General features: G+C 45.5%; 2 protein-coding genes across 5 annotated transcripts; one reads left to right on the forward strand and one right to left on the reverse strand.

Annotated features, from left to right (window-relative positions):
• Positions 1-7,868: 7,868 nt before the first annotated feature.
• On the reverse strand, positions 7,869-9,655 carry LOC115196068 (complement C1q-like protein 2). Its single transcript, XM_029756581.1, has 2 exons — positions 8,924-9,655; positions 7,869-8,445 (listed from the first exon to the last, which is right to left on the reverse strand). The coding sequence occupies exons 1-2, from the start codon at positions 9,509-9,511 to the stop codon at positions 8,266-8,268; spliced, it is 768 nt and encodes a 255-aa protein (XP_029612441.1). The 5' UTR covers positions 9,512-9,655; the 3' UTR covers positions 7,869-8,265.
• Positions 9,656-12,633: 2,978 nt separating this feature from the next.
• On the forward strand, positions 12,634-25,481 carry LOC115196069 (titin). Of its 4 annotated transcripts, none has more exons than XM_029756582.1 (17): positions 12,634-12,699; positions 14,718-14,790; positions 14,892-15,135; positions 15,411-15,525; positions 15,709-15,867; positions 16,231-17,163; positions 17,486-18,796; positions 19,118-19,882; positions 20,206-21,828; positions 22,151-22,827; positions 23,103-23,217; positions 23,403-23,834; positions 24,084-24,374; positions 24,485-24,674; positions 24,792-24,911; positions 25,107-25,207; positions 25,373-25,481. In XM_029756582.1, the coding sequence occupies exons 1-17, from the start codon at positions 12,670-12,672 to the stop codon at positions 25,421-25,423; spliced, it is 7,230 nt and encodes a 2,409-aa protein (XP_029612442.1). In that variant the 5' UTR covers positions 12,634-12,669; the 3' UTR covers positions 25,424-25,481. The 4 variants fall into 4 exon arrangements, with proteins under 4 accessions (XP_029612442.1, XP_029612443.1, XP_029612446.1 ...); XM_029756583.1 differs by having other exon boundaries at positions 16,297-17,163; XM_029756586.1 differs by lacking the exon at positions 19,118-19,882.

Consider the following 25,481-nt stretch of genomic DNA (forward strand, 5'->3'; position numbering starts at 1 on the left):
CATCAATGCTACAATTAAAAGCACCCTCTGCAATTTCAACATTGGATGTACTGATCAACAGGAAATATCCCCTTCCAGTTAGTCCTTTGTGTTGGTGAAGTCACGATTTGAACGGCAAATCCCAGATAGGGAGGTTTCATTTGCTCTTACTAATCAAACATATTTTGTTCTTTAGCTGTTGAGGCTCATTAGTAGCCTGTGGATGTGGGACCTCATCTCCCATTCAGCATTGTGGAGCCACTAACCTTTCTCAATGCCCCTGGAGGAGCAACTATCTCATTTGTATACAAGCCATGTCAATTTCAATGTTAAAGAGCGGCTAAATGCAATTTGTGTTGAGGTGAGCTTTAAAACAAAGGAAGTGGAAGTGTCTTTGTCTTAGTTTCCCTAATAAGTGTTTGGGATTTGTTTTACTTGTTTTTCTGCTAGGCATATTGTATCCTGATTAGGGTTGCACAATTCTGGTAACTTTCCCAAGATTCCCAGGTTTTCCAGAAATCCTGTTTGGAAGTTTACCACAAGAATACAGGAATCTTCCATCCAGGGTTTTGGGGAAAACATACATTTTGCAATCCTAACCCTGATCTGATTGAGTTGATGGTGTTGTAAGAGTTCAGTGTTTACTTATTATTCTTTTTGGCTAATGTCTTCTAGTTTCATCATCCTTTTCTTTCTCCTTTTACCAAATGTTTGATGCATTTTTAGTCAAACCCCTGTTTGATTATCAGAATAAATAGTTTCACCTCAATCAGAAGTAAAAATTTGAGAAAAAAAATACAACAGAATGATGAATGGGCCACAGAAGCGTGATCATCTCAAAGCCGGAAAACTCAATGTCAAAAAGTTGAAGACTCTTGCAGAAGCTGAACGATTATGTGTCATACACAAGTGATGATGATCAGAGTGCCCGAGGAGGAAGAGAAAAGGATGAGAGAGGGAGGTGTGTAGAGGTGGTTGAGGGCCATGCAGAAGGCATAATGACAACCCCCTGAACTGAGATTCTGAGAGGAGTGAGTGAGAGCCCCCGTTGGTAACCGGGGGGAGGAAAAGAGCGATGGAGGGATGAAGGGGGATAAAGAGAAAGAGGTGAGAGAGGGAAGTGTGTAGAGGTGGGGGAGAGTGCAGAGTGAGGGATGGGAACCCCCAGTTCTGAGAGGTATGAGCGATCCTTCCCTTGTACCCGGGGGTGATGGATCGAGGGGTGAAGGGAGGGGATGGGGTGTCATGATGGATCACCGTATCCCTCTGAGCTCCTCATCATGCGCAGGGTCCAACCTAACAGAGATGTGTATTTGACAGCTCTATGCCATGTGGCCCATTCCCTACCTGATGAATCATCTGATCTCTGGCTCCAACAGGCAGCACAATGCAGACTGAGAGACATAATTCAGCCGGAGGCTTTGGATCTCCAGAGTCGAACCGTGTTAGGGGAAAATTAGGTGCCGGGACAAGGTGTGACAGTGGTGGCTGATAAGTGTCCTCAAAGACCAATGCTACAGAATGCTAAAGGGGGTATGTGATTGTTCTGGATTTACAGAAAGTGAGAAGAACTTTATCTGGGGACAGATCATTTGATTCCAAGCTTTAAATGTAACCCTGTAGAGAGAACCGGGAAGCTGTGAACAGTGTTAATTTAACAGTTGCAAGTGAGGATGATGTGACCACTGAAAAGCATTCAATTCAACAAGCTCTCAGCGTTGATAGGCATTTGAAGACTCTGTGATGTCATGGCACATCGTGTTGCTGAGTCGAAACGACTACACAGAAACTCGTTACGGCATCTGTATTGTGTTGTAGCGACGAAACAGGTCTTTCATTAGTGTGCAATGCATGGGATCCCAGGTCTTCCTTCCGAGTCGTAATTTGCAACCAGTAGCACTGTCTTTGGGGTACCGTCCTTTAAAGTCTCTCAAACAGAACAGAAGTCCGAGTGAGACTTGGAAACCACAGAGCAATGAGAGCGTGCATCGCAATGATTTTGAATTGCAACTCCCCTGGCTTCTGTTAAGATCTGAGCCGTCCCACACAATTTTTTGGGATGTACGATTAAACATTTCTAAAACGAGAGATGAAGACAGACACTAAACTCCCCAGGGTTTGGCTGTACTTTATTTATAAATCAACATTTCCCTCCATTGACTTTGAAAAGGAAATAAAAGTCAGAAGGAGAGACAAACATGTCTTGGATTTGTAGAATTTATTGTAGAGATATGTGGCAGTGAATCTGAATGATTTCCGCCCAGAGACTAAACAAAACAAACTTTATTTGAATCCCTCAATCCCTAAATCAGAAATAATATGTGACCCGTCTGGAGGTGACCCATCTGGATGTCACCCTGCTATTTGTCACCCTGTCACCCCACTAGGCGTTTAGTGAAACTGACACCAGCACTTATCTGAAAATAATGTCAGACTGATAAATGGGAAATTGAACTTTCCTCTTAGTAGCTCAGCCCATAAGAGATTGGAGAAAATGCATCAAATTGAAAACTCTAATGGCCTTGAGCAGAGCCTCGTTCTTCCAAACAGAAGTTAAAAGGAAAATACCACTCAAAAACTATCTTTTGGTATATGGTCCTGAAATGTTTTTCATGTCAGCAATCAAGTTTTCAAGATATAGAACTTTCAAAGTACATAAAGTGTCACGGTATCATCATCAACAGGATCATCGTACTGTGACACTTTCTGTATTTTGAAAGTTCAATATGTTGAATCTTGACTGCTGACATGCAAAGCATGTTGGGATTGTATCAACAGAGGACAAATGAAAAAAATACCAATAGTTTTTGAGTGGTATTTTCCTTTAAGTACTTTGCTGTATTGTGTGTATGTATGTGATGCCTAGTACTGTATTTACATGATTCAAAATGCATTTCTCAATTTTCAGAGCGGGAGAAGACCAGTCACAGTCAGACTGTCTCACTCACGAGGCAGAGCAGCGGGCTAGGGGCAGAAGCGATCATTCCCTGGACAGGACAACATTGCCTGCAACTCAAGCCTGTCAGACTGAATCACATCAGAGCAAAGAGCCAGACTCGTCCTTTCATCTATCAAGGAGCTTTACCAGACTGCCTGTCACCCTCCAATCTTTCACCCTCATCCAGGAAGGCTCATTCTGGCCCTCCGTCTTGTGGCAAGTGACACCTCCTTGCTGTTGTTGATGTCTCAATTGGAGTGAGGCCTCATGTTTTGTTTTTAGTGAGCGACTGCAGTTGAGACAAGGTCATCATAAGGTTTTACAGAGGGAATGTATATGAGTGTTTATAGCATAGGTGGCCTTTTTCAGCTGCATTTCCCCCGCAATATCAAGGTGTAGGGTTCGGGTCAAGTCAATTCCCACTGGGCACATACTGGTTGAATCAATGTTGTTTCCATGTCATTTCAACAAAATTACGTTGAACCAACGTGGAATAGACGTTGCGTTAACATCTGTGCCCTGTGAGTTACCTCTCTTGGCCAGTTTGTTTGAGTATATGGTAAGTTGATCAAATGCCTATAGGCTGGGCTTAGGCCTATAGGCTCAGTGGGCTAACGTGGCCTTGAAAAAATGTCTTGGTTCTTTACCCGGATTCGAATACTTACCACACTTAAGTAATTTATCTGTTACCTGAATGTTTACTGACATCAAACTATTTTGGTCTGGAGATCTTCCACATTATCATCAAACACTCCCGGGACCTAATTTACTGTCCAGACTTGTTTTTCCCTCAATCTCATGCCTCTAACTGTTTCTGCTTCAACAACAGAAGACAGTATCACTGATCTCAAATCTGTCTGGCCATTTGTGTTTTTCCTCTTGAAAACCATGTTGATATGCAAAATGAGGACACCTCCCTGTGGCAGCTTACGCATCAGCAACAGGACTTTCTGAAGAGTTCCGAAAATAGAACTCCCTGTGGTCACTTGTGTCATTAGCACTTCTTTGTCACCTTGTCAGCTGCCTGCCCCCTGGCTTCCACCATACTTATGAGTGTTTCTGAAAACCGTCCGGCTCTCAGTGTATCCCTATCCGTGACATTACACCAGGGCGTTTACATAGCCCACAGCTCCCCCGGATGGGGTCTGTATAGCTACATACTACGTACCTATTAGATGCGATTGAGTCTTGAAATGTGCCCGTGTGCATGGTGATGTGTTCGGGTGAGTGGAGCAGGCAGCTCCACTTCCTCCCTTAATTAAGAAGTGATGAGGCGGGGTGATGAGAGGTATCATTACCACACACCACAACACTCTCCAGGGGATGTTCTGTGTGTAATATGTGTTGGTAGCACTTTGACGCCATTGGAAATGAGTAGGATACATGAAAGGTGGATACATTATAGTCTACATGTAGAAAGGAAATGGACAAAAGTTTTCCATATTGACTATTGAGTGTATTTGATGAAACCATGCCAGAAAGGCTTTTATCAGGGTGGTTATTTTGAGGATAATAGTAGGGTATGAATTTAGTCATCTTGAACTCAGCGAAATAAATCAACAACTTAGCCAGAGCCATGCTGGACCAGACTGGCTAATATTTGTTTTGCATGATTGCTGTTTAATTGATAGACAGCTGTTCAATCTGCCTGCCTCCAGGTGGAAAGCTGGTGAAATCATCACTTAGAGACACAACACGGTCATCCTCTTAGGAACTAGGTATGCTGTTGGCTAGACATGGTTCCTCCAAGGACTCTTAAGGACTTTTCAGTCAATTCCTATACAGGGGTATGTTCAGTTGGAAGAAAATGTTTTGAAACATTTTTTTGACAGGGAGGTACCATCTGAACTTGACCAATAAGAAATGCTCTTTTTTGTTTTGCTATGGTGTGCCGTACTGTACACGACCCAGGTCTACACACATCCACCATCCTCCACCTCCCATGATTGATTGCATTTGGATGATTGATACAGAGTTATTTGGGTTTTCGGACATTTATTGATTTCTTGTTTGAAGTCTTTTGATTATTTGTGTGCTTGTTTGACATTCTACTGCACTGTAAGGAGCTAGTAACGCAAGCATTTTGCTGCACCCACTATACCATCTTCTAAACTGTGTAAGCAACCAATAAACTCGGGTTGATTTGATGATACGTCACAATCAACTCATCATATCAAAGTGAAAAGACACACCTTGTTCGTTCATTCGTCGACTCCTTCTCTCTCTCTCTCTCTCTCTCTCTCTCTCTCTTTCCTCCACCTTAAACACACATCCATCTATCATCCTCTTTAAGCCACTGACAGCCCCTGAGACATATGTTGTAGAAAAGGAATAAGAGGACAGCATTGCAACAGTGTCTTGGAATATAGATGGACCACAGCAGTCACCTAAAAGTAATAAGCCCTTCAGTAGAGGTCTAATGAGTACAGTAATCTTATTCACTTCCTACAGATGACAACATATATCTGAGAAGTTAAAAGCTTCAGTTGAAGTCCATTTGGTTGTTTTACCATTACATGACTCTATGTACACGTTTTCACAGCACCAGCAAAACCCTAGTCACAATCTCATGTATACTAAGTGTACAAAACATTAGGAACACTGTCCTAATATTGAGTTGCACACCGTTTTGCCCTCAGAACAACATCCTCAATTCTTCTGGGCATGGACTCTACAAGGTATTGAAAGCGTTCCACAAGGATGCTGGCCCATGTTGACACCAATGCTTCCACAGTTGGGTCAAGTTGGCTGGATGTCCTTTATGTGGTGGACCATTCTTGATACAGACAGGAAAATGTTGAGTGTGATAAACCCAGCAACATTGCAGTTCTTGACACACTCAAACCGGTGTGCCTGGCATTTACTACCATACCCAGTTCAAACCACTTAAATATTTTGTCTTGCCCATTCACCCTCTGAATGGCACACATACGCAATCCATGCCTCAATGGTCTCAAGGCTTTCATCTCCTTCTCTTCATCTACACTGATTGAAGTGAATTTAACAAGTGACATCAATAAGGGGAATCATAGCTTTCACTTGGATTCACCTGGTCAGTCTATGTCATGGAAAGAGCAGGTCTTCCTAATGTTTTGTACACATTAAAACAGAGACAAAATCATCAGACTAGAGAAAAACAGGCATATGTGACTCATGGGTTTGTAATGTTTGAATTTATGTGTGAAAAAAGCCCCTATACCCCCATATAAAAAATATACTACAGTTGTTATGGTATAAGTACTATAGTATTCACTGTAAAAACACTACAGTGAATACTGTATTTAATATTTACTGTAGTATATGGTAGTATACTGTACTATTTACAGTTAGGTAGGTAGGTAGGTAGGTAGGTAGGTAGGTAGGTAGGTAGGTAGGTAGGTAGGTAGGTAGGTAGGTAGGACTCGTGTCTGAACAAATAGTTCAGAGCTTCTGCTCTTTTCTATAACCTGTAGGGATCACAATATGTGGTCTATACTTGGCATGTAGGTTTCTTACTTATGGGTGGCACAAATTGCAAAATGGGTGAGGGGAATGTGCAGGGTAAATGCTAATTAAATACTGTAGTGTTTACTATAGTTAAAAAAAGTGTTGTGTTTTTGCAGACTGTAGTGTTTTTGTGGACATTACTGTAGTCTTTACTGTAGAATTTACTACAGTGGGTTTTTTGAGGAAAATGCTGTAGTATTTCTACAGTAAGTATTACACATGATCAAGGGATACTACAGTGTGTAATATTGTTTTCTACAGTATACTGCAGTTTACTATATAATTCTATGTAAGTACTGTAGTATTCTATAGTAAACTGTAGTATTTTTTCATGTGGGCCTCTGTGAGTCAATTTATGAGAGCCCATAACCCTTAACTTTACCCCAACCTTAAACCACATTCCTAACCCCAACCCTAAATTACAAACGAAATCTAAACAAATCTATGGCTTCAGGTAGTAGAATGGACAGATTATTATCACTTTCTTTCAGTGGTGGAAAAAGTACCCGATTGTCATACTTGAGTAAAAGTATAGACACCTGAAAGTTACTCAAGTAAAAGTGGAAGTCACCCAGTAAAATACTACTTCAGTAAAAGTCTAAAAGTATTTGGTTCTAAATATACTCAAGTATCAAAAGTAAAAGTATAAATCATTTCAAATTACTTATATTAAGCAAAGCAGACGGCACCATTTTCTTGTTTTTACTAATGTACGAATAGCCAGGGGCACACCCCAACACAGACATCATTTACAAAAGATGCATTTGTGTTTAGTAAGTCCGCCAGATCAGAAGCAGTAGGGATGACCAGGGATGTTCTCTTGATAAGTGTGTGAATTGGACAATTTTCCTATCCTGTTAAGCACTCAAAATGCAACGAGTACTTTTGGATGTAATGGAAAATGTAGAGAGTAAAAAAGTACTTTATTTTCTTCAGGAATGTAGTGAAGTAAAAGTAAAAGTTGCCCAAAATATAAATAGTAAAGTACAGATACTCCCAAAAACTACTTAAGTAGTACTTTAAAGTATTTTAAGTACTTTACACCACTGCCTTCTTTGTCAAATAGCCACTAACCTTGTGGAGATTGAGCAAATAAGGGTCCTCAACATAAACTAACCCTAACGCTGTGCACTTCTTTCGAAGTGAAGCCGTAAGGAAACATGAAATGTGTGAAGGAAAATCACACATTTCAGTCTTGACTCTGATGATAGAATGTATAAGTGAGGAGCACCTTCACTAGTGCTAGTATTGGATGGCAGGGTGTCACTCCAACCTGCAGCGTTGCTCCATAAGACTCAGCCATGCTGTGGTCCCGTGTTGTTCAGTTGGTAGAGCATGGCGCTTGTAACGCCAGGGTTGTGGGTTGGTTTTCCACGGGGAACCAGTACGAAAATGTATGCAGTCCCTACTTACTGTAACTCGCTCTGTAATGTAATATATAAAAAAACATTCAATTGAGACATACTGTAAAATAATATTTATTGGTACATGAGGACAAAATATAATGCATTATTGGCCTAGTGATGTAATATAAAACACAACTCTGTACTCTGAATGTACGAACACATGGGTTATAGGATTCTATCTCTGTGCATTAGACCTAAACTACATATAGGCTATGTCTCCACATAAGGTGTTCCTATTGAGTAAAACAAACTACTGCATAAAGTCATTTTACCACATTCAATCAAACGACCTCAACTACTATATAGCCTATTTATCCTATATATTATTGGTAGTTAGAAGACCATTATAAGCACCCTGCTCTTCAAAGGAAATGAGAGAGCGAAATGAAAGATGAAGTTCTGTTTGGACCTCATTCGGAGGTAGAGTCATGGGTAGCCTAAAACTTGTCAGGCTATTTAATCTGGATACAAAATGAATCCAGAGAAGGTGCTGTACTTGTTGTTGTTGCCTCCGTGTGCTTTGCCACCGTCCAGTTTGACATAAATCTCATCTCCGGAGTCCAGGTGTAGAACCACGCTGTTACCTGCGTAATCGTAGTTCTGGTCTGCGTCCTGTGCAATAGCACTTGCCCGAACCTGTGTAATGGAAGGGATACACAAAATAAGTATAATCCTCATTAACTTGATATTTTCTGGTTATTTGATTTCGTCTCTTATGGTCAGACAAATTCATCCACTATCACTTTGTAGAATAGATTATATTATGTAACTTTGGACATCACAGAAGGGGGGACAAAGGCTTAATCAGACACACGTTCGAGCCTTTCTTTACTGTGGTAAATCTAATGTATAGCCTACCCGACTTAACTGAGTTAACCATTGCTAAGCAAATGCGAAGGGACCTAAATGTCCTACTATAAAGCCGAAAAGTTCACTAGCTAAATTATATAAAGTGAGTGCGTAAAATTAGTGCGTAAAGTATACGTTTTTCTCCATACCCTTTTGGTTTTTGCATGAATTTATAATATTTTATAGACATTAATTGTTTTCAAATAAATTCGTGAATGAGAATACAGTATTTTCGTACATGCTAATTGAATGAAATAATGTTTACCTGTCCGTTTTTGCACAAGTCTGCCCACATGCTTGTCCCGTCGCCTCCTCGCATTAACACATGGTATGTGAAAAAATACATTCCGGACACTTGGCAAGTGAACTTGCCATTGGTTGGGTCGTATTGATTTCCCAAGTTTGTGACAACATCGTCGAATTTAAGCACCTCATATCCTTCGTGTGGGTTCTTCAACCCGACATAGAACGCAACCTTTGTTTCACCGAGTGCCATGTTAACCTCGTCCGTGTCCGTTTCGGTCTTTGCAGTCCCTGACGTTACCGCGGGGTAACCAGCTTTCCCGGAATCACCCCTGTCTCCAGGTGGTCCTCTTGGGCCGGGGGGTCCTGGTTCTCCCGGTGGACCCCTTGGTCCCGCTTTCCCAGGTCGCCCTAATTCACCTTTGGAGCCTTGCGCCATTGGCGGCGGGATGGCATTCAGGTCCTGCATGAGCTCCATGGCGGTGGCGCTGGCGGGTTTGGAACTGTATGGATCACAGATCATTCGACAGGTGCCCATCATCTCATAGTGAGCCGAAGTCTTGGTACTTTGCACAAGCAGCGGTATTGCTATGAGAAGGGCCAACACCATGACGATGCCAACCACAGCGGCCACAAGTCGCTTCCTCTGGACTATCCGAGAAGCAAGCGATAGAAAGTCAGCTGAGCTTGGAGGAGTAATAGTGGAAGGTTTGCGTGGGTAATTAGAAGGAAAAAAACTGACACCAAATATATTTTCTTCCTCAAGGCAAATATTCTATTTTGTTTTGTCCATAAGCCTTAGGCATTCGTGCCAGAGCAGACAGACGAAGGGTACGAATATTGGCATGGATGGGCGCTCGCTGGTTCTCAGCACGGATTTTTGGAGCGCTCCTATTCTTTTCCAGTCCTACGGGGGTCGCTGACGTAACATGCGGAGTAAAGCCTTTTGCAATTTGGATTAAGATCGAAACAATAATCGGGCAATCTTTATGTATGAATTACAAATCCTAATATTATAGCAAGGAAGATGGAATTAGAAAGCATTAAACACTTTGATCCTGCCATTTATATTTTTGAAACATGCAAACCATGTGGTTGTGCAGAACATGTCCCCATATAATTAAATAGAACAGAATAGCCATTATTTTTTGCCGAAACGAAAAGCTCTATGTATGGGGCAGGAGCTGTCCTTTCAGCACCACTCCCAATCATTAGGACACTGAACATCAACATGAATCAAAACATCTAGCCTATGTATCAATGCGCTTTTAAAGGAACTTAACAATGTAGTAATTTTACTGTAGGCCTATCTAATTTGTTTTATGAAATATTAGTTCGTCATCTCCCCTTTGTAACAAATGGCATACCCCACACCATCCATGTCAACATACATTCACACATTCTTGTAGTCTGTCTTCAATCTCTAAGTGACGGTTTCATGTCTGAAACAAATCTGTTAATCCTTCTGTTCCAGAGCTGGGGTTTAACATCTCACACCCTGTCTCAGCAGCTAAGCAATCAGCTAACAGCAAAGCTAAAATGTATTCCCGGTCATTCCTTGTTATTGAGTGTGTCATTATCGGCTACCAATAGATACTGGTAATACAAACAGACTAAATATGTCCTATGTACGTTCCCTATGGGTGTTCCCATATACTTAAATAGAACAGAATAATAATTTAATGTGTTGCTGTGAGTGTTCCCTTGAATACTTTTTTGGCTTGTTGGCTAGGCCTAGGCTACTAGATTTTCAAATTTAAACTAACACAAGGAAGTGGCCAAATATTTGACTCAAATGACCAACCCGTCCCATGTCAATAGTGGTCGCGTGCAGTGTGACAACTTGCATTATGACTCAAAGTTGTGTTACCACATTTACATAATGAGTTCCAGAATCTCTATGAGTTCCAATCTGACGATTAGTATTGTGACGTTATCTAGCCTATAAATAACCCCGAGCAATCAATGCTAGTTTATTAGTAGCAACGACTTGTTTCTAGAGACTACTACTTGGATCACTCTCTGAAAACATTAAGGTCTGTTGTTCCGAATGTTGGAGACCTTACCGGAAATTGTACCGGAGATGTTGGTTGGTGCGGTGCGTCTGTGTTGAAGATTGACTAAACATGGATCCAGCAACTATGGATCCATATAATGTGAGTAATCAAACACTTCACTCTGGAGCAGGGCGTTAGCAAGTAGAATATTAGCTCTGCTCCAGGGCGGTAGCAAGTAGCCTATTAGCTCTGGTCCAGGTCGGTAGCAAGTAGGCTATTAGCTCTGGTCCAGGGCGGTAGCAAGTAGCCTATTAGCTCTGGTCCAGGGCGGTAGCAAGTAGCCTATTAGCTCTGGTCCAGGGCGGTAGCAAGTAGACTATTAGCTCTGGTCCAGGGCGGTAGCAAGTAGCCTATTAGCTCTGGTCCAGGGCGGTAGAGAGTAGCCTGTTAGCTCTGGTCCAGGGCGGTAGCGAGTAGCCTATTAGCTCTGGTCCAGGGCGGTAGCAAGTAGACTATTAGCTCTGGTCCAGGGCGGTAGCGAGTAGCCTATTAGCTCTGGACCAGGGCGGTAGCGAGTAGACTATTAGCTCTGGTCCAGGGCGGTAGCAAGTAGCCTATTAGCTCTGGTCCAGGGCGGTAGCAAGTAGCCTATTAGCTCTGGTCCAGGGCGGTAGCAAGTAGGCTATTAGCTCTGGTCCAGGGCGGTAGCAAGTAGCCTATTAGCTCTGGTCCAGGGCGGTAGCAAGTAGCCTATTAGCTCTGGTCCAGGGCGGTAGCAAGTAGCCTATTAGCTCTGGTCCAGGGCGGTAGCAAGTAGCCTATTAGCTCTGGTCCAGGGCGGTAGCGAGTAGCCTATTAGCTCTGGACCAGGGCGGTAGCGAGTAGACTATTAGCTCTGGTCCAGGGCGGTAGCGAGTAGCCTATTAGCTCTGGACCAGGGCGGTAGCGAGTAGACTATTAGCTCTGGTCCAGGGCGGTAGCGAGTAGACTATTAGCTCTGGTCCAGGGCGGTAGCAAGTAGCCTATTAGCTCTGGTCCAGGGCGGTAGCAAGTAGCCTATTAGCTCTGGTCCAGGGCGGTAGCAAGTAGCCTATTAGCTCTGGTCCAAGGCGGTAGTGTGCGTTCCTCCACACCATCACCATAGACCAGAGTTAGCAGGTACCCAGTGATTTTTGCTGTTGTTGAGTTCACCTTAGTTGACAACTTAACCAAAATGAAATCAAAACTAGATGTTGAAGTGATGTCTATGCCCAGTGGGTTACTTAAGCAATAAGCCCTGAGGGGGTGTGGTATATTGACAATATACCATGGCTAAATGCTGCTCTTAACATGATGCAACATGAAGTGCCTGGATACAGGCCTTAGCCGTGGTATATTGGCTATATACCACAAACCCCTGAGGTGCCTTATTGATATTATAAACTGGTTACCAATGCAATTAGAGTAGTAAAAATACATGTTTTGTCATACCTGCGGTATTTGGTCTGATATACCACGGCTGTCAGCCAATCAGCATTCAGGGCTCTAAAGTTCTGGCAACATTCAAAACGTTTCCTTTAGGTCCATGGAATGTCAGTAGAATGATGTTACGGTCAGAACGTTCCAGGGACATAGGCCTAGGCCTGGAAATGTTCCACTTTGGTCCCTTTTTGGTTGTGAGTAACCGAACATTGGGATCAGGAGTTTTTCAAGATATTCCCAACATTAGCTGGTTGGTTCCTTAAAGTTAGAACCCTTAGTGCGGTGCGTCTGTGTTGAAGATTGACTAAACATGGATCCAGCAACTATGGATCCATATAATGTGAGTAAACAAACAATTCACTCTGGAGCAGGGCGGTAGCAAGTAGCCTATTAGCTCTGGAGCAGGGCGGTAGCAAGTAGCCTATTAGCTCTGGTCCAGGGCGGTAGCAAGTAGCCTATTAGCTCTGGTCCAGGGCGGTAGCAAGTAGCCTGTTAGCTCTGGTCCAGGGCGGTAGCAGGTAGCTCATTAGCTCTGGTCCAGGGCGGTAGCAAGTAGCCTATTAGCTCTGGTCCAGGGCGGTAGCAAGTAGCCTATTAGCTCTGGTCCAGGGCGGTAGCAAGTAGCCTATTAGCTCTGGTCCAGGGCGGTAGAAACTAGCCTATTAGCTCTGGAGCAGGGCGGTAGCAAGTAGCCTATTAGCTCTGGTCCAGGGCGGTAGCAAGTAGCCTATTAGCTCTGGAGCAGGGCGGTAGCAAGTAGCCTATTAGCTCTGGTCCAGGGCGGTAGCAAGTAGCCTATTAGCTCTGGAGCAGGGCGGTAGCAAGTAGCCTATTAGCTCTGGTCCAGGGCGGTAGCAAGGAGCCTATTAGCTCTGGTCCAGGGCGGTAGCAAGTAGCCTATTAGCTCTGGTCCAGGGCGGTAGCAAGTAGCCTATTAGCTCTGGAGCAGGGCGGTAGCAAGTAGCCTATTAGCTCTGGTCCAGGGCGGTAGCAAGTAGCCTATTAGCTCTGGTCCAGGGCGGTAGCAAGTAGCCTATTAGCTCTGGTCCAGGGCGGTAGCAAGTAGCTCATTAGCTCTGGTCCAGGGCGGTAGCAAGTAGCCTATTAGCTCTGGTCCAGGGCGGTAGCAAGTAGCCTATTAGCTCTGGTCCAGGGCGGTAGCAAGTAGCCTATTAGCTCTGGTCCAGGGCGGTAGCAAGTAGCCAATTAGCTCTGGTCCAGGGCGGTAGCAAGTAGCCTATTAGCTCTGGTCCAGGGCGGTAGTGTGCGTTCCTCCACACCATCACCATAGACCAGAGTTAGTAGGTACCCAGTGATTTTTGCTGTTGTTGAGTTCACCTTAGTTGACAACTTAACCAAAATGAAATCAAAACTAGATGTTGAAGTGATGTCTGTGCCCAGTGGGTTACTTAAGCAATAAGCCCTGAGGGGGTGTGGTATATTGCCAATATACCACGGCTAAATGCTGCTCTTAACATGATGCAACATGAAGTGCCTGGATACAGGCCTTAGCTGTGGTATATTGGCTATATACCACAAACCCCTGAGGTGCCTTATTGATATTATAAACTGGTTACCAATGCAATTAGAGTAGTAAAAATACATGTTTTGTCATACCTGCGGTATTTGGTCTGGTATACCACGGCTGTCAGCCAATCAGCATTCAGGGCTCTAAAGTTCTGGCAACATTCAAAACGTTTCCTTTAGGTCCATGGAATGTCAGTAGAATGTCACGGTCAGAACGTTCCAGGGACATAGGCCTAGGCCTGGAAATGTTCCATTTTGGTCCCTTTTTGGTTGTGAGTAACCAAACATTGGGATCAGGAGTTTTTCAAGATATTTCCAATATTAGCTGGTTGGTTCCTTAAAGTTAGAACCCTTAGTTATTTATTAATTAATGATATATACCCCTTTGATTCTTATAGAATATAACTTATACATGCCTCATGATCTTAATTCAATTGTCATACCTACCCCATCAGAACCCCAAATATAAGCTTGTTTTAATCCAATGTGTGTAAACAATGTAAATGTAATGAAAACAACACTGTATAACCTTAAAACTACTTTTGATATCATGGATGGCCAGCTCTGTCTGAATTTGAGAGTGGTTACATTTCTCCAGGCCCATCCCTCTGTTTTTTCCCAAAACAGAGGCGGCATCTCCAGTTTGTTATTGTTTAAATGAAGGACTCTAGCTTTGAAAGGTCTCGGTATAAAGTTTTCCCCAATACGTTCTGAGAACATTAAAAGGGATTCAAATTAAACTGTACCTTCCAGCTATTTTGCTTTGATAACAGGTTTTACCCGTTAAAGTTGTTCTCATTTGACTGTCTCCATGTTGATTATGTTGTTAAGGCGGATGCGGACGGGTTTTACAAGGGCGACGATTATGGCTATTTCCACTGGAATGAAAAACATGGCCAGTGGGGTAAGTATTTCACACCTCAGTTGGGACTTGGTTGTATCATTTCATTAACATTCCTTTATGGAAATGAGAGGATCAAGCTTCTGCTCTCATTCTTTTTACAGAGAGGTGGACCCTAAACAACAAAGAGTACAAGTATGAGTATGCGTACAAGTATGAGAACGGGAAGGACTATTACAACCACCAGCATCAACCTGGTCAAGGGGCCAACTGGGAAACAGAGGCTGGTTCTTCTCAGATGGTCGATGCTCCTGCCTATCTCCCCCTCCCTACATCCTCTGATCTCCCTCAGCAGAGCCCACAGGAGCAGCCTGGAGTCCTCGCAACATCCCCTGGGCCTCTTGCAAAGTAAGTACTTTGTTCGTTAACACAGCAACGACATCTGCACAGCTACGCTGTCCATCAGATACATTCATGTTTGGATTTGGAGTGCTATGATTACACTGCCTTTACAGTTAAGTTGATTGAGATTTTGGACCAATGTAATGGAGTTTCAGATTGCCTCGATTACCCAGAGTACCTGGATTGAGTTCAGGTCTAAAATCTAAAGACCGTTTCATATCCACGGTGTGAAGCCTCCTTCCACCCATTCTAAACAACCTGGTGTGTTTCCTCTCCTGTAGCATTGGGACTCTTAAGGAGATGATTGAGATTGCATGGCAGAAGTGTCAGGAGTACCAATCTAAGTTCTTCATGTGGTATTATGTTACCCTGTTGTGCACACAGAGTAGGGCACAGGTACGTTTCTTCATCGAATGAGACACCATGAGTTAGGATGGATGATGAGGGAGGGGATGATTGTTATGGATAGCATTTTCATAAGTAAGCAAACAGGTATGTTTTAGGCCATGTGTCAATTCCATGGTAATTTATTTGTGTTGTTTCTGGACTAACTTTCTGTTTCTATACCACTATATATAGCCCATCTTTCCTTCAGTGGAGCCCATCGTGGTCGAGCATCCCATCTCTCCACCAGTGGAACCCATCGTGGTTGAGCTGCTCATCTCTCCACCACTGAAGCCCATTGTGGTTGAGCTGCCTATCGCTCCAGTGGAAGCTGAGTCGCTTCAGAGATTTGAGGTAGGCTACTCACTCCAAACTGTCCCTTTCAATTTGTAAATCATGGTGCTATTTTAACTGCAATCAGCAAATCTCACGTTTATATGGAAAGGGTATAGGGGTATACCTGGTCACTTGTACATCTGAATGCATTCAACTGAAATCTGTCTTCCTCATTTAACCCAACCCCTCTGAATATGGGCTTTTTGTTTTTACTTTAGCTTATTTAGTAAATATTTTCTAAATTCTTGTTTTCTTAAAACTTCATTGTGAGAAAGCATTTCACGGTAAGGTCTACACTTGTTGTATTTGGTGCATGTGACAAATGCAATTTGATTTGTTGATGTCCTTTCCCACTTTGCTCCACCACCGTGGAAAAATAAGCCACTGAAGGGTCTGACACAGCGACATAGAAAAAGACAGAAAGACATGGCAACTTCATTTCCACAGGCCAGAACTACTCAGCCTCCTCCCGCCCTATCGGATTATTTCCCTCCACCTACACCAAAGAGATGCCAAAGGGCCCAGGATTTCTTCCCTCCACCTCCAGTGGAGCCCATTGTAGCTGAGCTGCCCATTTCTTCACCAGTGAAGCCCATCGTGGTTGAGCTTCCCATTTCTTCACCAGTGAAGCCCATCGTGGTTGAGCTGCCCATTTCCCCACCAGTGAAGCCCATCGTGGTTGAGCTGCCCATTTCCCCACCAGTGAAGCCCATCGTGGTTGAGCTGCCCACCTCTCCACCAGTGAAGCCCATCATGGTTGAGCTGCCCACCTATCCACCAGTGAAGCCCATCATGGTTGAGCTACCCACCTCTCCACCAGTGAAGCCCATCATGGTTGAGCTGCCCACCTCTCCACCAGTGAAGCCCATCATGGTTGAGCTGCCCACCTCTCCACCAGTGAAGCCCATCGTGGTTGAGCTGCCCACCTCTCCACCAGTGAAGCCCATCGTGGTTGAGCTGCCCACCTCTCCACCAGTGGAGCCCATCGTGGTTGACCTGCCCACCTCTCCACCAGTGGAGCCCATCGTGGTTGACCTGCCCACCTCTCCACCAGTGGAGCCCATCGTGGTTGAGCTGCCCATCTCTCCACCAGTGGAGCCCATTGTGGTTGAGCTGCCCATCTCTCCACCAGTGGAGATCATCGTGGTTGAGCTGCCCATCTCTCCACCAGTGGAGCCCATCATGGTTGAGCTGCCCATCTCTCCACCAGTGAAGCGCATCATGGTTGAGCTGCCCGTCTTTACACCAGTGAAGCCCATTGTGGTTGAGCTGCCTATCGCTCCAGTGGAAGCTGAGTCGCTTCAGAGATTTGAGGTAGGCTACTCACTCCAAACTGTCCCTTTCAATTCTTAAATCATGGTCCTATTTTAACTGCAATCAGCAATGCTCACGTTTATATGGAAAGGGAAGTGGTATTCCTAGTCAGTTGTACATGTGAATTCATTCAACTGAAATGTGTCTTCCTCATTTAACGCAACCCCTCTGAATATGGGCTTTTGTTTTTACTTTAGCTTATTCATTAAATATTTTCTTAAACTTCATTTTGAGTAAGCATTTCACGGTAAGGTCTACACTTGTTGTATTTGGTGCATGTCACAAATGCAATTTGATTGGATTTGTTAATGCCCTTTCCCAGTTTGCCCCACCACCATGGAAAAATATTCCACTGAAGGGTCTGACACAGCAACATAGAAAAAGAAAGAAAGACGTGGAAATTTCAGTTCCACAGGCCAGAACTACTCAGCCTCCTCCATCCCTATCGGATTATTTCCCTCCACCTACACCAAAGAGATGCCAAAGGGCCCAGGATTTCTTCCCTCCACCTCCAGTGGATCCCATTGTAGCTGAGCACTCTATCTCTCCACCAGTGAAGCCCATCATGGTTGAGCTGCCCATCTCTCCACCAGCAAAGCCCATTGTGGTTGATCTGCCCATTTCTCCACCAGTAGAGCCCATTGTGGTTGAGCTGCCCGTCTCTCCACCAGTGGAGCCCATTGTGGTTGAGCTGCCCGTCTCTCCACCAGTGGAGCCCATTGTGGTTGAGCTGCCCATCTCTCCACCAGTGAAGCCCATCATGGTTGACCTTCCCACCTGTCCACCAGTGAAGCCCATCATGGTTGAGCTGCCCACCTCTCCACCAGTGGAGCCCATCGTGGTTGAGCTGCCCATTTCTCCACCAGTGAAGCCCATCGTGGTTGAGCTGCCCACCTCTCCACCAGTGAAGCCCATCGTGGTTGAGCTGCCCACCTCTCCACCAGTGAAGCCCATCGTGGTTGAGCTGCCCACCTCTCCACCAGTGAAGCCCATCGTGGTTGAGCTGCCCACCTCTCCACCAGTGGAGCCCATCGTGGTTGAGCTGCCCACCTCTCCACCAGTGAAGCCCATCGTGGTTGAGCTGCCCACCTCTCCACCAGTGAAGCCCATCGTGGTTGAGCTGCCCACCTCTCCACCAGTGAAGCCCATCGTGGTTGAGCTGCCCACCTCTCCACCAGTGGAGCCCATCGTGGTTGAGCTGAACACCTCTCCACCAGTGGAGCCCATCGTGGTTGAGCTGCCCACCTCTCCACCAGTGGAGCGCATCGTGGTTGAGCGACCGATCTCTCCACCACTGAAGCCCATCATGGTTGAGCTGCCCGTCTCTCCCCCAGTGGAGCCCATTCTGGTTGAGCTGCCCACCTCTCCACCAGTGGAGCCCATCATGGTTGAGCTGCCCGTCTCTCCCCCAGTGGAGCCCATCGTGGTTGAGCTGCCCATCTCTCCACCAGTGGAGCCCATCGTGGTTGAGCTGCCCACCTCTCCACCAGTGGAGCCCATCGTCTTTGAGCTGCCCATATCTTCACCAGTGAAGCCCATTGTGGTTGAGCTGCCCATTTCTCCACCGGTGAATCCCATTGTGGTTGAGCTGCCTATCGCTCCAGTGGAAGCTGAGTCGCTTCAGAGATTTGAGGTAGGCTACTCACTCAACTATCCCTTTCAATTCTTAAATCATGGTCCTATTTTAACTGCAATCAGCAATGCTCACGTTTATATGGAAAGGAAAAGTGGTATTCCTAGTCAGTTATACATGTGAATTCATTCAACTGAAATGTGTCTTCCTCATTTAACCCAACCCCTCTGAATATGGGCTTTTGTTTTTACTTTAGCTTATTTAGTAAATATTTTTTTAAACTTCATTTTGAGTAAGCATTTCACATTAAGGTCTACACTTGTTGTATTCGGTGCATGTGACAAATGCAATTTGATTGGATTTGTTAATGCCCTTTCCCAGTTTGCCCCACCACCATGGACAAATATTCCACTGAAGGGTCTGACACAGCAACATAGAAAAAGACAGAAAGACGTGGAAATTTCAGTTCCACAGGCCAGAACTACTCAGCCTCCTCCATCCCTATCGGATTATTTCCCTCCACCTACACCAAAGAGATGCCAAAGGGCCCAGGATTTCTTCCCTCCACCTCCAGTGGATCCCATTGTAGCTGAGCACTCTATCTCTCCACCTGTGAAGCCCATCATGGTTGAGCTGCCCATCTCTCCACCAGCAAAGCCCATTGTGGTTGATCTGCCCATTTCTCCACCAGTAGAGCCCATTGTGGTTGAGCTGCCCGTCTCTCCACCAGTGGATCCCATTGTAGCTGAGCACTCCATCTCTCCACCAGTGAAGCCCATCATGGTTGAGCTGCCCATCTCTCCACCAGTGGAACCCATCGTGGTTGAGCTGCCCTTCTCTCCACCAGTGAAGCCCATCATGATTGAGCTTGCCATCTCTCCACCAGCAAAGCCCATTGTGGTTGATCCGCCCATCTCTCCACCAGCGAAGAGTATTGTGGTTGAGCAGCCTATTTCTCCAGCAGTGAAGCCCGTCGTGGTTGAACGGCCCATCTCTCCACCAGTGAAGCCGATCGCGGTTGAGCTGCCCGCCGCTCCACCAGTGGAGCCCATCGCGGTTGAGCTGCCCATCTCTCCATCACTGAAGCCCAATGTAGTTGAGCTGCCTATCGCTCCAGTGGAAGCTGAGTCGCTTCAGAGATTTGAGGTAGGCTACTCACTCCAAAATGTCTGTTTCAATTTGTAAATCATGGTCCTATTTTAACTGCAATCAGCAATGCTCACGTTTTATATGGAAAGGGAAATGGTATACCTAGTCAGTAGTACATGTGAATGCATTCAACTGAAATGTGTCTTCCTCATTTAACCCAACCCCTTTGAATATTGGCTTTTGTTTTTACTTTAGCTTATTTAGTAAATATTTTTTTAAACTTCATTTTGAGTAAGCATTTCACGGTAAGGTCTACACTTGTTGTATTTGGTGCATGTCACAAATGCAATTTGATTGGATTTGTTAATGCCCTTTCCCAGTTTGCCCCACCACCATGGAAAAATATTCCACTGAAGGGTCTGACACAGCAACATAGAAAAAGACAGAAAGACGTGGAAATTTCAGTTCCACAGGCCAGAACTACTCAGCCTCCTCCGTCCCTATCGGATTATTTCCCTACATCTACACCAAAGACATGCCAAAGGGCCCAGGATTTCTTCCCACCACCTCCAGTGGATTCCACTGTAGCTGAGCACTCTATCTCTCCACCTGTGGAGCCCATTGTGGTTGAGCTGCCCATCTCTCCACCTGTGGAGCCCATTGTGGTTGAGCTGCCCATCTCTCCACCAGTGAAGCCCATCATGGTTGAGCTGCCCATCTCTCCACCAGTGGAGCCCATCGTGGTTGAGCTGCCCTTCTCTCCACCAGTGAAGCCCATCATGATTGAGCTAGCCATCTCTCCACCAGCAAAGCCCATCGTGGTTGATCTGCCCATTTCTCCACCAGTGAAGCCAATCATGGTTGAGCTGCCCACCTCTCCACCAGTGGAGCCCATCATGGTTGAGCTGCCCATCTCTCCACCACTGGAGCCCATTGTGGTTGAGCTAGCCATCTCTCCACCAGCAAAGCCCATTGTGGTTGAGCTGCCCATTTCTCCACCAGTGAAGCCAATCATGGTTGAGCTGCCCACCTCTCCACCACTGGAGCCCATTGTGGTTGAGCTGCCCATCTCTCCACCAGTGAAGCCCATCATGGTTGAGCCGCCCATCTCTCCACCAGTGAAACCTATAATGGTGGACCTGTTAATCTCTCCACCGGTGAAGCCCATCGTGGTTCAGCTGCCCACCTCTCCACCAGTGAAGCCCATCATGGTTGAGCTGCCCATCTCTCCACTAGTGGAGCCCATCATGGTTGAGCTGCCCATCTCTCCACCAGTGAAGCCCATCATGATTGAATGGCCAATCTCTTCACCAGTGAAGCCCATTGTGGTTGAGCTGCCCGTCTCTCCACCAGTGGAGCCCATTGTGGTTGAGCTGCCCGTCTCTCCACCAGTGGAGCCCATTGTGGTTGAGCTGCCCGTCTCTCCACCAGTGGAGCCCAGTGTGGTTGAGCTGCCCGTCTCTCCACCAGTGGAGCCCAGTGTGGTTGAGCTGCCCGTCTCTCCACCAGTGGAGCCCAGTGTGGTTGAGCTGCCCGTCTCTCCACCAGTGGAGCCCAGTGTGGTTGAGCTGCCCGTCTCTCCACCAGTGGAGCCCAGTGTGGTTGAGCTGCCCGTCTCTCCACCAGTGGAGCCCAGTGTGGTTGAGCTGCCCGTCTCTCCACCAGTGGAGCCCAGTGTGGTTGAGCTGCCCGTCTCTCCACCAGTGGAGCCCAGTGTGGTTGAGCTGCCCGTCTCTCCACCAGTGGAGCCCAGTGTGGTTGAGCTGCCCGTCTCTCCACCAGTGGAGCCCAGTGTGGTTGAGCTGCCCGTCTCTCCACCAGTGAAGCCCATCGTGGTTGAACTGCCCACCTCTCCACCAGTGAAGCCCATCGTGGTTGAGCTGCCCACCTCTCCACCAGTGGAACCCATCATGGTTGACCTGCCCATTTCTCCACCAGTGAAGCCCATTGTGGTTGATCTGCCTATCGCTCCAGTGGAAGCTGAGTCGCTTCAGAGATTTGAGGTAGGCTACTCACTCAACTATCCCTTTCAATTCTTAAATCATGGTCCTATTTTAACTGCAATCAGCAATGCTCACGTTTATATGGAAAGGGAAAGTGGTATTCCTAGTCAGTTGTACATGTGAATTCATTCAACTGAAATGTGTCTTCCTCATTTAACCCAACCTCTCTGAATATGGGCTTTTTGTTTTTACTTTCGCTTATTTAGTAAATATTTTCTTAAACTTCATTTTGAGTAAGCATTTCACATTAAGGTCTACACTTGTTGTATTCGGTGCATGTGACAAATGCAATTTGATTGGATTTGTTAATGCCCTTTCCCAGTTTGCCCCACCACCATGGACAAATATTCCACTGAAGGGTCTGACACAGCAACATAGAAAAAGACAGAAAGACGTGGAAATTTCAGTTCCACAGGCCAGAACTACTCAGCCTCCTCCATCCCTATCGGATTATTTCCCTCCACCTACACCAAAGAGATGCCAAAGGGCCCAGGATTTCTTCCCTCCACCTCCAGTGGATCCCATTGTAGCTGAGCACTCCATCTCTCCACCTGTGAAGCCCATCATGGTTGAGCTGCCCATCTCTCCACCAGTGAAGTCCATCATGGCGGAGCTTCCCATATCTCCACCAGTGAAGCCCATCATGGTTGATCTGCCCATCTCTCCACCAGTGGAGCACATCACGTTTGAGCTGCCCATCGTTCTTCCAGTGAAACCCATCGTTGTGGAGCTTCCTATCTCTCCACCAGTGAAGCCTATCTTGGTTGAGCTGCCCACTTCTCCACCAGTGAAGTCCATCGTGGTAGAGCTGCCCATCTCTCCACCTGTGAACCACCAGGATCAACTTGATCAATGGGCCAACTGGAGAATAGAGGCTGGTTCTTCTCTGATTGTCGACGTTCCGGCCTATCTCCCCCTCCCTACATCCTCTCATTTCCCCCAGCAGAGTCCACAGGAGCAGCCTGGAGTCTGCATAGCGTCCCATGGGCTTCTTGCAAAGTAAGTACTTTGTTCATTAACACATCAATGACATCTGCACAGCTACACTGTCTTCCAGATACATTCATGTTTGGATTTGGAGTGCTTTGATTACACTGCCTTTACAGTTAAGTTGATTGAGATTTTGGACCAATGTAATGGAGTTTCAGATTACCTCGATTACCCAGAGTACCTGGATTGAGTTCAGGTCTAAAATCTAAAGACCGTTTCATATCCACGGTGTGAAGCCTCCTTCCACCCATTCTAAACAACCTGGTGTGTTTCCTCTCCTGTAGCATTGGGACTCTTAAGGAGATGATTGAGATTGCATGGCAGAAGTGTCAGGAGTACCAATCTAAGTTCTTCATGTGGTGTTATGTTAACCTGTTGTGCACACGGAGTAGGGCACAGGTACGTTTCTTCATTTGATGAGACAGCATGGTTTAGGATGGATGATGAGGGAGAGGATGATTATTATGGTTTGCATTTTCATAAGTAAGCGAACAGGTATGTTTTAGGCCATGTGTCAATTACATTGTAATTGATCCGTGTTGTTTCTGTACTAACCTTCTGTTTTAATATCACTATATATATAGCCCATCTTTCCTTCAGTGAAGCCCATCGTGTTCGAGCGTCCCATCTCTCCACCATTGGAGCTCATTGTGTTTGAGCTGCCCATCTCTCCACCATTGAAGCCCATTGTTGTTGATCGGCCCATCTCTCCACCAGGGAAGCACATCACGTTTGAGTTGCCCACCTCTCCACCAGTGGAGCCCATCGTGGTCGAGCGTCCCATCTCTCCACCGGTGGAGCCCATCGTGGTCGAGCGTCCCATCTCTCCACCGGTGGAGCTCATCGTGGTCGAGCGTCCCATCTCTCCCCCGGTGGAGCCCATCGTGGTCGAGCTTCCCGTTTCTCCACCAGTGGAGTCCATCGTGGTTGAGCTGTCCATCTCTCCACCAGTGAAGCACGTCATGTTTGAGCTGCCTATCGCTCCAGTGGAAGCTGAGTCACTTCAGAGATTTGAGGTAGGCTACTCACTCCAGACTATCTCTTTTAATATGTAAATCATGGTCCTAGTTTAACTGCAATCAGCAATTCACACATTTATGTAGGCTTTTTTATTTGACTTATTTAGTCAGTCAATCTTTTCTTAACCAACAATGAAGTTAAGAAATTAATAGTTAAGGGCTTGTGAGTAAGCATTTCACGGTAAGGTCTACACTTGTTGTATTCAGCGTATGTAACGTATTTGATTTGTTTATGTCCTTTCCCAGTTTGCCCCACCACCGCGGAAAAATAAGCCACTGAAGGGTCTAACACAGCGACATAGAAAAAGAGAGAAAGACATGGAAACTTCAGTTCCACAGGCCAGAACTACTCAGCCTCGTCCCGCCCTATCGGATTTCTTCCCTCCACCTCCAGTGGAGCCCATCGTGGTTGAGCTGCCCATCGCCCCACCAGTGAAACCCATCGTGGATGAACTGCCCATTTCTCCACCAGTGAAGCACGCCATGTTTGAGCTGCCCATCTGTCCAGTGGTAGCTGAGTCTCTTCAGAGATTTGAGGTAGGCTACTCACTCCAAACTGTCCCTTTTTTAATATGTAAATAAAAGTCCTATTTTAACTGCAATCAGCAATTCTCATGTTTATATTATTTGTTTATGTCCTTTCCCAGTTTGTCCCACCACCGCAGAAAAATGAACTGCTGAAGGGTCTGACACGGCAACATAAAAAAAGACAAAAAGACACTTCAGTTCCAAAGGCCAGAACTACTCTACTTCCTCCCTGCCAATTGGATTTTTTCCCTCCACCACAGGGCTGCCAAACGGCCCAAAATGGAGTTAATCCATATTCAATGAGAGCAGGTGATTGTGCTTTAGCTAGCTCACATTTATTTCACAGAGAGAGAGAGAGAGAGAGAGAGAGTGAGTGAGAGATTTCAGCTCGTCATTTACCTTATATAACACTGATTTCTATTAAAGGTGCTCCAATGGGCAAATACCCAGGTTATCCATGTACAACTACCAAAGCTGGGCCTGGAATATCAGACGCTGCCCTGGCTCACATGCTCAGACCTCTCTCACCGATGTGCGTGCCAGGAGGTAAGTGCCCTTTTGAACAGTAAATATCCTCTCTACTCTCGTAACAAGCCTGAATGGGCTGGTGAACAAAATAATGTTCACCATTGACTATTCTAAATCTTAACTGGGTTCAGGCTTCAATCCCCCCCAAAATTGGTAGCACATGGTTTACATTCAGTTTAACAATTGATTAAGGCTCTCCTGAATTGTGTTCAGATGATGGTGGATGGGACTCTGCTGGGGATCACATGTTCACCCCTGGGACTCCCTTCTACATGGGTTCACTCTTCCGCTGGACCTTTTTTAAGCCCTTTAAGGTACTACATGACTTAACCCAGCTCACCTTTTTGACACAACAATCCAAATTAATATTTTTCAGTAAATGTAATTCCACAGGTTGATATACTGTTAAGTGCACCTTTTCAACAGTAAAGTATGTTTGTGGTAAGGGATGTCACAAACCTTCTCTTTTCTCCCATAAGCTGTTTTGCCCGAAAAAAGGACGCAGTGGAGCAGAGCATATTTGTTTTTAAATAAACTCAAGCATACCCCGATTGGTCTTGTTACATAATAAAATCCAATGAGACCAAG

Source organism: Salmo trutta, chromosome 6, assembly GCF_901001165.1.
Source record: "Salmo trutta chromosome 6, fSalTru1.1, whole genome shotgun sequence".
NCBI lineage: Eukaryota > Metazoa > Chordata > Actinopteri > Salmoniformes > Salmonidae > Salmo > Salmo trutta.